General features: G+C 42.9%; 1 protein-coding gene across 1 annotated transcript in view; it reads left to right on the top strand.

The window, feature by feature from the left end:
* The first annotated feature begins 3273 nt into the window (after positions 1 to 3273).
* Positions 3274 to 15128, top strand: part of ANK2 (ankyrin 2) — a 184044-nt gene continuing 172189 nt past the window's right edge. Inside the window, exon 1 of the mRNA XM_077783070.1 lies at positions 3274 to 3490. Within this exon, the coding sequence (XP_077639196.1) occupies positions 3410 to 3490 (81 nt within the window). The 5' untranslated portion in view covers positions 3274 to 3409. The remainder of the gene's footprint in view (positions 3491 to 15128) is intronic.

Genomic DNA, 15128 nt, shown 5'->3' with positions numbered 1-15128 from the left:
ATGTAGAATGAGCATGTGGTTCAGCTAGAATACAAAGTTCTAATTTTCATTGTGTAAATTCTGTCTAACAAACTTCTTAATGGATCTGCTGCTGTTAAATTCAGCAGGAATGGAGCTGGTCTTGTAGGATTACATTTTTAATTGCAGAGGCCACCTGGAATGCTGATATAGGAAATGAGTAGGAAATCCTGTGTCAGCCTGGTGTAGACATGCCTGAGGTAGTGATAAGCATAGCAGCAGTGACCCAGCTGCACCATCACACTGCTTGGTGCAGGCTGGAGCCATCTGCCAGCAGCTCTAACACTCTCCTTTGCCTTGGGTTTACATGACAATAGGAATGAGTTTGGGAGCAAGGGTCTGGAAAATACCCAAGCAAAACTGGGCAAAGAAGCTGCTCTGACTGCACCTAGCAAGTTCAAGGGATTCCTGTGGTACTGCTGCTCTGAATGCTGGTGTACTGCAGGAAGTTTCTGGCAGTGCTTCAGAGACAATGGCCAGCAAGCTGCTCAAGGATTTTGAGGGAGCTGCTTCACACCTCTGCATCATTTCTTTCCAGCTTCCTAAGGTAAATTTAAGGCAGGGTGAAATCCCCTTGATAGAAGCTGTCTGAAGGGAGGTAATTGTGTGTTGTTAACCTGATGGACTGCTACATGAGACTGGGTTGCAGATGGAGGGTGGATTAAGGTGAGCTAAGCAGCTGGACTTAGGTGTAATGAATATGGCTAGAAACAGCATATCCGTGGGAAGTCTCCACACACGAATCCACCTGCTTACCTAAACACTCATTCATGGGGACTGTCCCATCATAAAACACCAGCCCTTGCTCCTGGTTCTGTGGGTTCCTGGATACGGTTTGGAGATCTGATATCCCCTTTATAAACTGTTGAGGGCTGATCAGGTATGTGATTGCAGCCCTGTGTCAACTGAGTTAAAAAATACTTTGTGTCATTCCCTGTGTTGGAAGTTTGTCTACATTTTTTTCTCCCAGCTAATAGATTTTGTGCAGGAAATGGAATACTCATGCTATATATTTTTTTTTTCCTAACTTCTTTAAATGAGTATGAATGCCTTCAGCATTTCTAACTACTTAAGACTTGCTTGGCTGTGTGGGCATTTCAGAAGCAGTTTGTGTGGTTCTTAGGGCTGATTTTGTGCTGTTATTAGGCCTGTTGTCAGTTGACACCAGCTGTGACTCCCTGGCTGGTTAGGTTGGTTTGGTTTCATGCTGGGTTTTTGGGATTGTGAGAAATGAAGAGTACTGATGTGTTGTTACTGAGCAAGAGCATTTGTTTTCTTTGAGTACACCTAAAGCTGCACTGCCAAAGGTGAATGCCCATGATTTGGAGAGAGGAGCTAAGGGCAGTTCAGGTTAATGAGGTTGTCATCCTTGAGCAAACTTGTACCTGTGAATTTGGGGTGGGTTTGTAGCTAGAATACTTGTCACCACAGGCTTTTCCAGTATTTTGTTTGTGGACACTGTCACACTTGTACCCATGATTCGCCAGGGAGTTGTGTGACAGCAGCTCCCATGCACTGATAGAAAAAATGGAAAGGTCAGATGAGAAAGGTGGATGGAAATTGGTAATCCTCAAACTGTGTCTTTCTGTCTCACTCCTTCCTCACAGCTTCCAGCCTGCATTTAGCACTGGCTGCCTCCCCAGAGTGCTGCCCTTTTGCTCCTCACAGTGACTCCCAGAGAATTCTTCCTTCACCAGTCATCAAGCCTTCCATCATTTAAGTCTCTCGGGAAAATCTGCTCATTTCCTGGCTATCATGGAAGTCTCCGGCAATCCTGTTTCCTTGTTTTTTTCAGCTTGAAGACTGAAAGTAAATATAGATACAAAAATATAATAAAAAGGATCATCTCTAGGGACAGAGGAACAAGTGATGGATTTGGCAGTGAGATTGTTTTTCATCCCTTTTACATCACTGCGATATCATGTGATCTCTGGGTTTTCAGAACCATCATGCATGATGCTTAGTGATGAGAACCATCATGCATGATTGAAGTTTGCTTCATCTTTACACTCAGAAATATCAGTGGTTTAATTTTTTTTTTAAATAGTGCAAGAAACATTGTAAGACGAAAACACACAATACATAATCACTACGTTCCTCAGCAAGGTGCTTAACCCAAGAATCACATATTGGGAATAAACAAATGTCAGGCAAAGAGTGTAAATGGCATTGTTTGGTATGAGAAAGGGCTGGACAGGGGGATGAATTTGTGCAAAATGTAACTAAAATGAGAAATGGGAGATGACCTCTCTCTTAAATACCAGCATCTGTGTTTTTAAGTTAAAAGAATAGCTGCATCTCCACAGGTTCCCCAGATGAATTCCGTGGATGTCTGACACTGATAACAAATGACTGTTGTATGTCTTCCCCAAAATCCTTGCTGTGACTGTGATTACAGCTCTAATTATGGCATAACAGATGCAGTGTTGTATAGCACCCGCCTTCTTCAAGATCTGTAGCTCCCCTTACTTCTACATGAGTTTTCTCATTTTAGTTTAGAATTTACTACTGCTTGCAGTAACAAAGAAGTCGGTCTCAAAGTAAGGAAAAGAAAAGAAGATTTTGAGGTTGTTACACTGCTCACATGGTTGTTGTGCTGCAGATGTTCGTTGTGTTTGCAGACAGCGCGATTGTGGGAGAGTGAATTCATGCCTGACTGGGTCCTTTCCACTTTCTCCAGCCTCTCCTCTGCTGAGTAAGCAGAGTTTTTTCTTTTGTTCCCCAGCCTTAGCTGCTGTTTGAGAAAGAGGGCGAGTTACTTGGCTGGTTTTTTTTCAGTTGGAAGTGGGATAGTGCAATTTTTATTTTCTTTTTGAAGCATTCATCAGAAGACATGGAAGAATGCATTTACATGTGAATGTAAATGTTGCTGTGGTTCTTCCAGCCCAAGGAGGAGGTGATTTATTTTAGTAGTACAAACTAACGCCTTGTGTGCTGTGCTTATCATGCTGCCATTGTCTGCTTTGGTAGTAAGAGTGAATCATCTCTTGGATGTTACAGTTGTGGTCGAATACCTCGCTCACGTGAATGGGTTTGGGGTCAAGGAAGGTGTGTGAGCGGCACGAGATCCCTGGAAGTGTCCAAGGCCAGACGGGGCAGGTGGTCCTAATCTAGTGAAGGGTGTCCCTGCCCATGGCAGGGGGCTGGAGCCAGGAGATGAGCTTTGAGAGTCTTTTCCAACCCCAGCCACTCGGTGATTTCTCCCCCGGAGCATCACCCCCTGCCCGGGCGCGCCGTCCCCGCCCGTCCCCGCCCCGCAGCCGCCACCACGGCAACGCTGCCGCTGTCGCTGCGCCCGCCCCCGGCCCTGCCCCGGCGGTGCCACCCTCGGCTGGGGCTGGGCGCGGAGCCTGCATGGCACGGCACGGCGCCGGCAGTGCCGCTCGCTAGGATGAACGAGGAGGCGGCCCAGAAGAGCGACGGCGGCGAGAAGTGCAACGGCGGCAGCCAGCGGAGGAAGAGACCCAAGAAGGTGGGAGCGGGACCGGGAGCGGTGCTTGCGGTCGTGGAGCCCGGGGGGATGCTCCCGCCCTGCCTCCGCGAGCAGGGGTCTGTCTCTTCCCCATCTGTTTCCATGCGGAATCGATAGCGTTGCGATAACTGAGGCGGATGGCTGAGCCGCGGCGGTTTTCTGTATTTTTTGTTCTGTTGAAGTTGGTGTCGTTCGGCGGTGGATGCTGTTCAGCGCAGGTTTCCCTCGGCTGCCCTTAAAGAGAGCGGGTGGCTTGTTTTGACAGAAGGTGGTATTGGCTCCTGTGCTGCCACACATCCCTTTTCCTTCGAGCTAGAGAGGTGGCGGTTTATAAACCTTTGGTTCATTTTTCTGGGGATGTTTCTTATGGTCGTATTATAAACAGTCACAGAGAGTTCCATTGCTGGCTATTGTACCATCTGCGGTAATTTGGTGATGCTAGTGACAAATACCTGGGTAAAAATGTGAATTCGTCCAGCCACACCCAGTTCCCAGGGTACTTCCTATGTGTGTCTAGTCTCTCTTGTCACAAACGGTTGATTTTCAAGGTATAGCCTGCCATGCCTGCTGCTTCAACCCCAGGCTTGAGGTAATCTCTTTTTAATGGCTTTATGGCTTTAATTGCAGGCAGCTATTTATTTCTGTTTGGGCTTTCTCTCCCCTTTAGGAGGAGAGATGTCTGATGCTGCATAATTATGACATAAACGGGTTTACCCTTATTCTCCCCTCCCCTTCTTTTATGTCAATTGCTATAACCTGAGTTACCACACTGAAATGTGGGGGACTGCTTGCAGGATGAAGAATTATTAATCCATACACAGCATACACTGATGAATTCTTCTGTCCCTCATTTTGCATAGAATTTGCATTTTAACCAACACTGTTCATGAGCAAGACAAATTGTTACAGATTGTAATAACACACAGACATGAGTTTGGGGACTTCTGCATGGGCTTGGACCTGGTGAGGGGAAAGCTGTTTTGCAATAGGTGACACTATTAGGCCCCTTTTTATTACAGAGGGAAGATTCTGTACCTATAACCACAAAGGAATGAGGGAATCCAGTCTAAACGAGAATTTGAGCAAAAACACCCTCACTCCACCCAGATCCCCACACAGTAGGAGATTTTATATAGCATCTTGGCCTTATATTTAAGCAGAATCTAGTAGGATAGAGGATATCTACTTCGACTCACCTCTGAATTTGAAAGGTGTATTTGTGGGGATATGGAAATTCATATAAGGAAGCAAGAATCAAAAGATATGAAGTGTATAGCCAATGTTTTAATTGGACTGTTTGGTTATCTGGAAACAATATCATATTAGGAGAGAGGTTTTGAAGGTCTAAGGAGCCAAAATGGGTGTTTGAATTGCTTCTTTTTTAATATCTGTTTTCGTGATTCCTTTTTTTCCCATTGTTTTCCAAGTAAAGTAGCCTACAGCCTTTCAAGGTTGCAACAACTGCCAAGTGAATGCTTGGAAAGCATCTCTTAGAATGAGTTTCCATATTCAGTCTTCCAACAGCTGATTCATCTTCATTTTTCAAAAGCATAATAAATGTTTGGGTATCTTCTTTTACAACTACCAGTCTTTTACAGCTATAAAATATTAATAGGACATTTTAAGTTGACAAATGTTAAGGAAAAATATTGTTAATACCCAAGTTTGGATGCAGTAGGTGTTGGTGGTTCAGGTCTGGTTTTAGATAAGCTCTCAACAATCTTCACCCTTAGTGATTTCATGAGGAAATACAGCTGCCTTTGGTATTTCTTTTGAAATTCTACAAATTATTTTCTGAAAACCTCGAAATTGTTAACTTTCTTGATAAGGGAGATAGACCCTGGAATAGCCAAGAGTACAAGAATTCCAGGTTGAATTCCTCTGTGTTTTGACAGGGTAGGCATAATTTATTTTGGGAAAAGAGACAAAAGTGCCATGTACAAGAGCTCCAAAATCCCAAGTAATGTAGCCTGTTTTCAGGTCCTGAACTACTTTTGCTGAACAAAGCTGCATTGCACCAGGCAATATGCCCTCTATCTGTTCTGCGGAAGATGATCCCTTTTGTGTGGATAATTAAATATTAATTGAGCTAGATGAGCTTGATCTATGTATGGGGAGAGACAGAGCAGCTCTTCTTAGATACATCTTTGGCTGGATCTTCTGTGTTCCAGGAGAGTGTTCTAGCCAGGAAGCCAAGTATGACTTTCTCTAATTTTCAGCTGTGCCCCCCCCCACTTTTTAAAAATTTTTTTTAATGTGTGTACACTTTAAAATAAGAAGGCTCCAGTTTTGTCCTCATACAGGATGGGAAAAATCAAAATTTTTATAGAATGGGGAAAATTGCTACCTGTGCAGAGCCAAATTTAATCCTCGTGGTGATGGTTGTGGCTTTGTGTGTTCTTGTGAGTAAGTGGGCTACCTTAAAAGGTTGGTTAGTCCAATGGTAGGGTTATGTCCAGTTTTCCTGTGGTATTTTACTTCCGTGATAACTGGGGTATGATCAAATTTGTGCTCCTGGACAAAAAGTCTGTGTTCACTCAGCTCTAGTGTTGGAGAGCACAGGACGCAGTTGTGGACTCGTTCTGTGGTTGGTGTAACTTCATGGAGATTCGTGTTGAAGGGGTAATGCAGCGAGTGATCTGGAATTTGTGATATATGAGTGCTTTCCTTCTGTCTTTTGCCAAGTCTGTTGCAAAGGGATCAAGTACTAAAGTCCCAGAATTCCTTTCAAGGATTTTTTTTTTCCCATTCTATAGTGTTTCAGATAAAACCAACTGCTGTTGGTCATCATGTGAAAGAGGAAGCATGTTCCTATATCTAGTACTGAAAGCACTGATGGCAAAGGGGACCAGAAGTTCTTCCTAAATGTACAGGTTCTTCATAAACCACACTGTTGATGGATCACTGCAGAAATAATCCATTTTGGCTTCTTGCAGAATTCCAGTCTTGTTACTTGTATTTCTCATAATTTAAGAAAAGCAAAAATCTTGGAATTAGACCCATAATCAAAAAGACTTGGAGGAAGTTGTAATGTTGATTTAAAGGAAAAAAAAAGAGATTTCCTTTTCTAACCTAAGCATAATCTTCTATTTTTAAATAGAATTGGTTGCATTATTTGGAGTTCTTCCATTGAAAGCTGTATGCTTGCTAATGGAGTCATTACAGTGTACAAGCTAATCCTTCTAATTAATTTCAGTTACTTAAGACTTTTTATTCTATGCATAAGGTAATTGAGACTCATTTTGGCATATGAGTGTCATGTTGCTCACTTGGTTCAAGAACAAGAATCCAATGTACAAAAAACAGGCAGAGAGGGATTGCCACAAGAGTGAGCCTGTCCTACAGTGAATCCAGAGGATCTTGCTTTAGTGTGCTCAAGCAAAGGCAACCTGAGGGGAAAAGGAAATGAAGCTGCTCTGCAGCCTTCTAATAGTTTTGATCAGATAAAAAGCCAAGAGAAACTTAATTATGTATGAAATATGATTTCTCTCGCGTATCACTGGACTGGATTCAACTCCATGTTTCTGTGTTTTCCTCTGTGTCATTTACAGTGTCATAATAATATTACACAGCAGTTTAATTGGTGGTAAATGTGGCTACTTGACTATTTAAAATGCTTGTTTACCTAGATATTTCACTCTTGCAACTACCAAATTTAGTGGACAGTTGAACTCCATCAAAAGAAGGGTTTGAACCAGCGACCTCTCTTCTGAAATTGGTGTGGGAACTGGTAGGAGAGCAGTTCCAGTCCTCTGGGTGGTGTCTGCTTGTATTGCCCTCATTCCATGCTTGCCAGGTTCCACCATGCCTTCTCTAGTTACTGCTCTTTGCCCCACTCTGCTGTGATTACTGGTGACAGAAAAAGAGATGTGGCAGCTGCTCTTGGCTGTGCTGTTTGGTGATCCAACCAGAATGAAACCAGAGTGTGACATCTGAGAGATATCACATCCTCTAGCTTTAGAAGAAAGAAGGTTTTCCTGCAGTCAATAAGCAGTAAATTGAACAGGCAGAAAAAAGCTAATGAGAAAAAACATAGGCTTGTCTTTCTTTCAGCAGTAAATATCTAAAAGACTACCACAAAGGAAAAGCTGTAGTTTCAAGTCAACTCAACTCACTGCTGTTCAATATTGCTAATTTTACTGGTAACACAGCTGCTGTAAGGATGGAAGGTCTTATTCTTCTGTCATCTGGGGGAGAGAACTGGAACTGCTTTGCTTTCAAAAGAGCTATAATCCAATTTACATTAAAGTAAACAGGCAGATATATAGTGTTAGAATTTGCTTTGTAAAGAAGAGAATATGTAGAGAAAAAGATAAACTTGTTTTTAAGTCATGGACAGGTGTGTTAAAAGTCTTAAGGGTCAAACCGGTTGTATTCCTAAATGGCTGCCCTGTGCTTTAACATGGTTTGCACTATCGTGAATCTGATGCAACTCCTCTGCTACTCTTGCGTTATTGAAATCAGGATTTGCTTGTTCCCTTTGCCTTTTATTCCTATCACGAGTCTTCCAGCACATTTTGTGCCAGGTGTAAAACTAATATTGTAGCTGCAAATGCTTTGCTGTATTTAGCTCTAGTTGCTATGTGTGATGGTAACAACCCAAAAATGATGTGTATTTCTCCCACTGTGGGAAAGATTGTCCCATCTCTGTGTCCTAGGTTGCATCAGCAAACACTCTGTGCTCTCATCACAACAGCTCCATGGTGAGTGACACTCTGGAGAAATAATTCCTATTTACTTAGAGCAACAAGACAGGGAAAATAATGCTGTGAGCTGGAGCTGAACATCTGAACTAGAGCATTTTGTGGCTTTGTGGTTGTTTTTTTAGCATCATTAAGTGTGTAAGACAGAGAGTGCACATGGCCTGAGCCCCATGACTGAGCCTGGCTTTTCTAGGTCTCTGTGTTCCAGTGCCACAGGGTCATTTCAGCCATTACTGTGCTCTGTAATATTGATGCAGTGAGCAATGAACAAGTCTTAGGTCTAACTCAACTACTTGGAAGGTTAAAGTTGTTAATTGTGGCCTTTAAAGGTAATATATATGGTTTTTAAAATGTTCTTGTTTTTATAACAGAGTAATGGGACTCTGCAAAGGGATGGAGTTATTGTAGTGTATTAGCAGATTTGTGCCAGTGCTATGTTTCACAGATTAAATCTGTGAAGATAACAAGGAGGAAATTATCTGGATCCGTGGTGAATGTTACAGGGAATGGTGTGGCTGGTTGAGCCTGCATCCGCCTGCTGCACATTCTGGGCTCCCAATTTATCATTCTCAGTTCTTGCTCATTTTCACCAATGTTTGGCAAACATCAAGTGAGTCAGAGAAGCCAAGTCCCTTTTTCCCCAGCCAGCTTCCTTTTCTCCCTGCGGGGTGCCTGGGGCCGTCAAGTATTGCACATATTGTGTCCTGCTCGCGCATCTCACCACCTTGTCACGCATTCCTGTGGTGACAGGGGCTGAGCTGGGCTTAAAGCCCCCTGCCCTGCCTCTCTGGGGACATTTGGGATGTGCTGGAGGCAGCCATGGGTTCCCTCTGCCTCCCTGTCCTCACATCATCCACTTCTCTTACGTGCCTGTCCCTGTCAGAGCTGCCGTGTTTTTGTGGTGCTGTGTCCCTGTCTGCACTGGCCATGCTGTGTTGATGCTTTGGATGACATCTCTGGCTAGGGACCTTTTTTCATGCTACAAATTGAGACTGACATATGCAGCACGTAGATATTTAGGTTAGACACTGGGAGCCCTGGAGCTCTGAAATGCAAGGAACAGAGGGAGGCCAAAAAAACACTAAGATGGCCAGAGGCTTTTCCATTCTCATTTATTTTCAGGAATTAATTATTTCAGAATCTTTTCTAGCTGATTAAGTAGGCTTCTTTTGTCTTGGTGACAGAAATTGCTGAGCTGAAGATTTGAACTTCCTGTCATTATGCCTCCACTGTGTAGGAATAATCCAGTATTTCTGTTTTCAGTAGAAATTTACAGGACTGTTATTCATTCAGTGGGATCCTAGCAGCTTTTCATTCTCTCATTTATTTCCACTTCATTTCATTGTTCTCTGGCACCAAATATAGGAGAGGAAAAATATTTAAAAAGTAGATGGAGATGGACAAATGTTTAAGGCTCCCTCAGAGCAGTTGCTAAAATTGCATGAGAGAGTGAATTACTTCAGGTCAGTTTTGAAAAAAAATCATAATTGCAAGGACATGTAACTGATTGTCAAATTAGTCTTTCTCTATTTTAAATAGGAATTTGGAGGATGGAAAATGTAGTATTACATCCCTACCTCTGACACAAAAAAGGCAGGTATCTTTTGGGCATTGCAAGTCATTAGATTGATTTTTCTTCTTCAAGCCTTCTTGAAATAAAAATGTTCCTTGGGCATGCAGCAGTTTAGGGAGAAAAAAGGTAGCCACCAACCCATATTATCTCACCTCTTCTGTTCTCCTTCCAGCTGGCTGCACTTGGTTTACAAGCAGGTACACAATTTGTAACCTACTTCTGTTTTCTGTGGGTTTAGCTCACACACACACACCAATTTAGCCCATGAATGAAATGCTCTCTGGGGAGTAGGATCAGCTCTGAAGGATAGAGTAAATGGCAGTAATTGCAGTTGGAAATAATTTTCTAGGTTAAACAGTGTATAGGTTTCTGCTACAAGCTGAGTGGTTCAGAAGGGGTTGGTTGCTTTTATTTATTTCATTCAGGCTCGGCTGCCATGCATTTATATTACACTGTAGTACTGGATCTCAACAAGCAGAGCTTATGGATTTCAATTGGCACCAGGGATGCACAGATTCCTGCAGCAGTACAGCTCCAGGATCAATTAAATCTGCTGGTTGCTCCACTCCTAGGGTTCCTTGATAAGGCAGGGTTTGAATTTTGAAGTATGTAGATGGAAGTGGGAACTGGTGTTTATAAACTATTTACAACCTTCTATAGGATAACAATTCTAAACCTTGTCTATCTCTTCCCGTATTAAAAATTGTGCCGCTTTCCTGTGATCAGAAGGCTCTTCTAGTCCTTCTTTTTAAAACATTTTAGACATCTAATACATCTGGCAGCTTTCAGTATCGGAGAGCAGATGTCAGTGTACAAATGTCAAGAAACAGTGGCACTTATTCATGCCCTGAGCCATTAGAAACCTCATCTGCCTGTGCTGGTGGGGACATGGGTATGATCTAATCAGAAAATGAATGGGCATAAACACCAGGAGAAGGAGGCCCTGGGATGTGTGTGCACACTTGGGGGAGTGGTGTGGTGCTGTGTCCCAGCCTGTTTGTGTTTTTTTCCAGAGCATGGCAACGGAGCACAGTGGGCTCCAGTCTGTGCTGGAGGCCAGCGTGGGTTTGGTACAGCCAGTGGGGCCCTGCCAGCTGCCTCAGCCGAGGGGCCGAGCTTTTGTTGCTGTACACCTCTGACAGAGCAAAGAGGGGTGAAGATCAGAAACAGAAGCTCTGGAATGGGCACAGATTTTCCAATCAATCTGTGATTCATGCTCATTAGCTTTGAAACACTGAAGAAAGGCGCTTTATGAGCTGGCATTTCCATTTGTGCTTTAACTGCTTTGCCCAGGCTGAAGGCAGAATGATGACTGCAACAATCATGAAAACAAGGGGAAGAGAATGATGGAAATGTGTTCTGTGCCTTGTTTAAAGGTCACTGCCCTGGTTAGAGATCACAGCCCCCCACTCAGCCCTTGGATCTGCTGTTAGTCTCTTATTTGGTGTGAAATACAAATGAAATGGGTCAAGTGTAGGGTAATTTTGTTTGGTAACTGTAGGTGCAGTTTGTGGTAATTGGGAGTGGGGCTGGAGCCTCATTCTCAATTGGCTACAGCTGTGAAAAACAGGTGAGTAGCATTGAAGGTAACGAGACAGGGAGTGCCCAGGTGTGACTGATCAGTCACCAAAGGGAACAGAGGGCACAGGTGCTGTGCATGAACAGGAGGCTATAAAAGGTTGGGCTGAGGAACAAGAACAAGCAGACACTTGCAGCCTTCTGAAGGGGCATGATGTTGCTCTGTATGGGCAGATGCCTGAAGCCTTCTGAAATTGTCTGGTGATATTCCATGTGTTGTGGCCATCTCAACTGCGACTTTTGCTGTGACAGGTAACGGGTGCCTTCAGAGGTGGGGGAGAAAGTTGTGAATATTCTTTCTGGTACTTTGTGTTCCCTACCTGAAAGACAAGTCAGGCTTTTGTTGTTGTATTCATTTCTAACAATCTCCTGTAATAGTGCAGGAGGTGTTTCCCAAGGAAACCACGGCCCTTGCAGAGCTTGCAGCCACTGCAGTTGTGCTTGGAGATTGTAGCTTGTGGTTAATTATACGTGATGCTGTGTGTTCACCAACGCATCTCTGCCCCCTGCTCGTCAGCAGAACTGCTTTTTTCTCAGCCACATCCCCAACAGAAGCAGCAGGCGATTGCTTTCATTTGGAAAACAGCTGCCAGGAACTCATTATGCCCTAATGTTCACTTTAAGTTTCAAGATTGCTCCTTTGCAGAAGGAGCTTACGAGTGTGGCCCATTCTAAATGTGGCTGACAGCAATTAGGATAGTGATGTACAACATGCCTTTCCTAGAAATCATTGTAAAGACCAGGTAATACCTCTGAACAGAAATAATATGGTCTGGATTGCAATTAGCAGTTCTGTATATGGTATTCTAATTTCTTTTATCGAGGAAAAAAATCCAGCTGGAAATCTCTTTTGCACATTGTAGTTTCATCTAAATGGAACCAGATGCATTTAAAAAAACCCCAAACCAAGCAATTACTGAAGGAAAATGGTAAATGCAGTTAAAGAAATTCACCTTTTTGACATAAAGTGATGAAGATACAGTTACAGATTGGTTTAGTGTGAGTTGGAGTAAGGGAAGCTTCATGTGTTGGATGTTGATGCTGGAGCCCATTGTTAAGGGATGATTCACATGGGAAGCCACATTTGAACTGAGACCTTCTTTTCTATCTGTCATCTTGGGAGGATTAATGTGATGATGAATTTTATTTCATTTTTCTCAAAGGAGAGAACAAACAGTTAAGCTTTTACCAAAACTTTCTGAGAAAATGGATGTAGCTGATCTCCCCAAAAGAAAAGCTCTAGTTAATACAAAGGAGACAGAATGCCTCAGATTCCATTCTTAAAAGCCTCCAAAGGCGTAATGCAGCTGTGGCATCTATAACTGTCTTTAGAAATAAGTTTTGAGGGTGATGGGTTTGGGTCTCAGTGTTCCAAGCCTGAGGCCACAGTTAACAAATGGTGTGAGGCAATGCTGCCACCAGGTGAGTGTTCTTCCTGGGAAGCAGAGTAAGAAATTCATCTGGGCTTGAGCTCCCCTCTTCTGCCCTGTACAGGACACAGGTTGGGAAGGGATGGAAATGAGCAGCTGGGAGCATAGAGAAGGTGAGGCTGATTTTTTTTGTGAGGGCTTCAGAGCTTGACTAGATCATGAAGGGAGATGTTTTTTCGCTATTATGTACTTATAAAACCCCTTTATTGATACAGCTTGAAAAGCAGGTAATTTAGTGGTTTGTTTTTTTTTTTTCCTGAAAATGTCTAAAATGTAATTTGCAGAAACATGAAATGAGAGTGTGATTTACATTGCTGTAGTGCTTGGTTCGACCAAATGAGATCGGGCTGCCATTCTGATGGTGGTGATGTCAATATGAACTCATTTTCTCAAACAGCATTTTTGATTATTTCAGCTGATGTGCTTTATGGGAGAAAATTGGTATCACTGCAGGCAGTTACTCTGCAGTGGTTTGCCTGGGGCAGCCTCAGGTGCAAGTGCCAAAACAAGGCTGAGGATCCAGTGATCCTCAGCTCTTCAGCATCTCTCCTACTTTTGGGGACCATCTCCAGGGGTCTTTATTCCTCAGATCCCTTATTTTTTAAACCCTGATTCTTCTCTGTGCTCTTCCTGCCCTTTACTTTTCACCCAAAGACCTCCTGAGCCCAAAGTCTATTCTCAGGGATTACTCCAAGTATTCAGGAACTCATTCAGGTTAGGTATGCAATAGAAAATGGACCCTTACCTTAGCTGTGTTCAAATAAAACCCACAGCTCATTTTTTGGGCCCGAGTCAAAGCTTGCTGAGCTTCATGGAAGGATTCTATTAACTTCAGTAATTTTGACTGATTTTTAATGGCTTTGAAAGTCATACCATCAGGAACAAGTTGAATATTTTCTTGTTTACTTTGACATTTATGGCTACATGAATAGCTGAATTAGGACTGGTTTTCAATATACTTAGAGCTTAGATTGATAAATTCTTGGTCCAGGTGTTTAATCCTTCTCTGGAAAATTTGTCCTCTTTACATAATAGAATTAGTGGTTGGTTTTATTGTTGTAGTAATGACAGCCATTAATCTATATTGGTGTTTGTGGAAAATGTATTATGCTATCAGTCTGTGTCCAGGGAGGTGCCATAAAATCCAGCAGATATATGTGGAAGCATGCAGCTTCTTCTCTTCCTGAAATATTTCAATTCACCTTTAAATTCTAAAGGCAGTTCTCAGCTCTGACCTGGTGTATGTCAGCACTAAGGGTTGGCTAAGTCTATCACATACTGCCTTGAGGTGGTGAAATGTATAGGTGGATTATTCCAGGTGGCATTACAGGAGTTTCTTCTGGAGAGAGTTACTTCCACTGATTTTTAAAATTTTTTTCCAACCTTCAGAGTTTTGTTTCTCTGGTTTCCTATCTCCCAGTACTGTTGGAAATCAGGATGAGTTTTTGGCAAATCAGTTTGTATCGTTGTTTCCAAAATACCAAGTGAAGTTCCTCTTTATTGTGCTTGAATCTGAGCACTCTGGCAGTGCCCTGTTAGATCAGACAAAGCCCCCAGGCTGTGGTGGGGTTGGTGTGGCTGGTTGGAGGGGCTCCTGTCACTCGGTTGGAAGGTGACTTCACCCAGGCTGTTGCACTGTTCTGCATTGCTGGGAGCCTGCCTCAGAGTTGTGCTGTGCAGGCAGTGCAGCCTTGAGGATGATCTCAGATGTGGCACATCCACCTAGTGCTCCAAGGACAGCAGGGAGGGTAGATTAAATGTGAGATTGTTGGGAACAGTGGCATTTGTGACAGATTTCTCACAGTGCAGGAGTGATCTCGAGGGGTAAGGATGATGTCATTGGATGCATGTGCTGACAGGGAATATAGTTAAGATTTACTTACTGTCACATGTTTTTCATGTCCAGAATTTCAATCTCATTTTGGTTTTGGTTGAGACCAGTGGGGAGAGCAATGCAGGAGGCAGTTGTTAGCATTAAATGAGTGTGGAGAGGATGAACTCCAGAGCTGCACAGTGAGCTGCTGATACAGGAGAACTACAAACAAAATTCCGGGTGTGGAAAACCCTTACAAATAACAGCAGGGATTATCAGGGGTTTATTCTGTTTTAATTATTTTTTGTATTACAAAATATTTCAGGAGAGATGTGAAAGGAACATACTCTTTACATTGATCTCATTCAACCTCTATTAAAGTTGATCTGAATCTTTAGGTTTGACCTTAAAGGTTCAAGTGGTTGCTGAAGCCCTTTGTCCACTCCAGCCACTGTCATTTCATGCAGTGCTCAGTGGATTTTTTTCTTAGGTCGTTAAATGCCTTCCGTGTATCTGTCTGCTCAAATAAAGAACTATTTCT

Source organism: Lonchura striata, chromosome 4, assembly GCF_046129695.1.
Source record: "Lonchura striata isolate bLonStr1 chromosome 4, bLonStr1.mat, whole genome shotgun sequence".
NCBI classification, from domain to species: Eukaryota; Metazoa; Chordata; class Aves; order Passeriformes; family Estrildidae; genus Lonchura; species Lonchura striata.
Note: the sequence above shows the minus strand (reverse complement) of the source record. Positions and strands in the feature narration are given on the sequence as shown.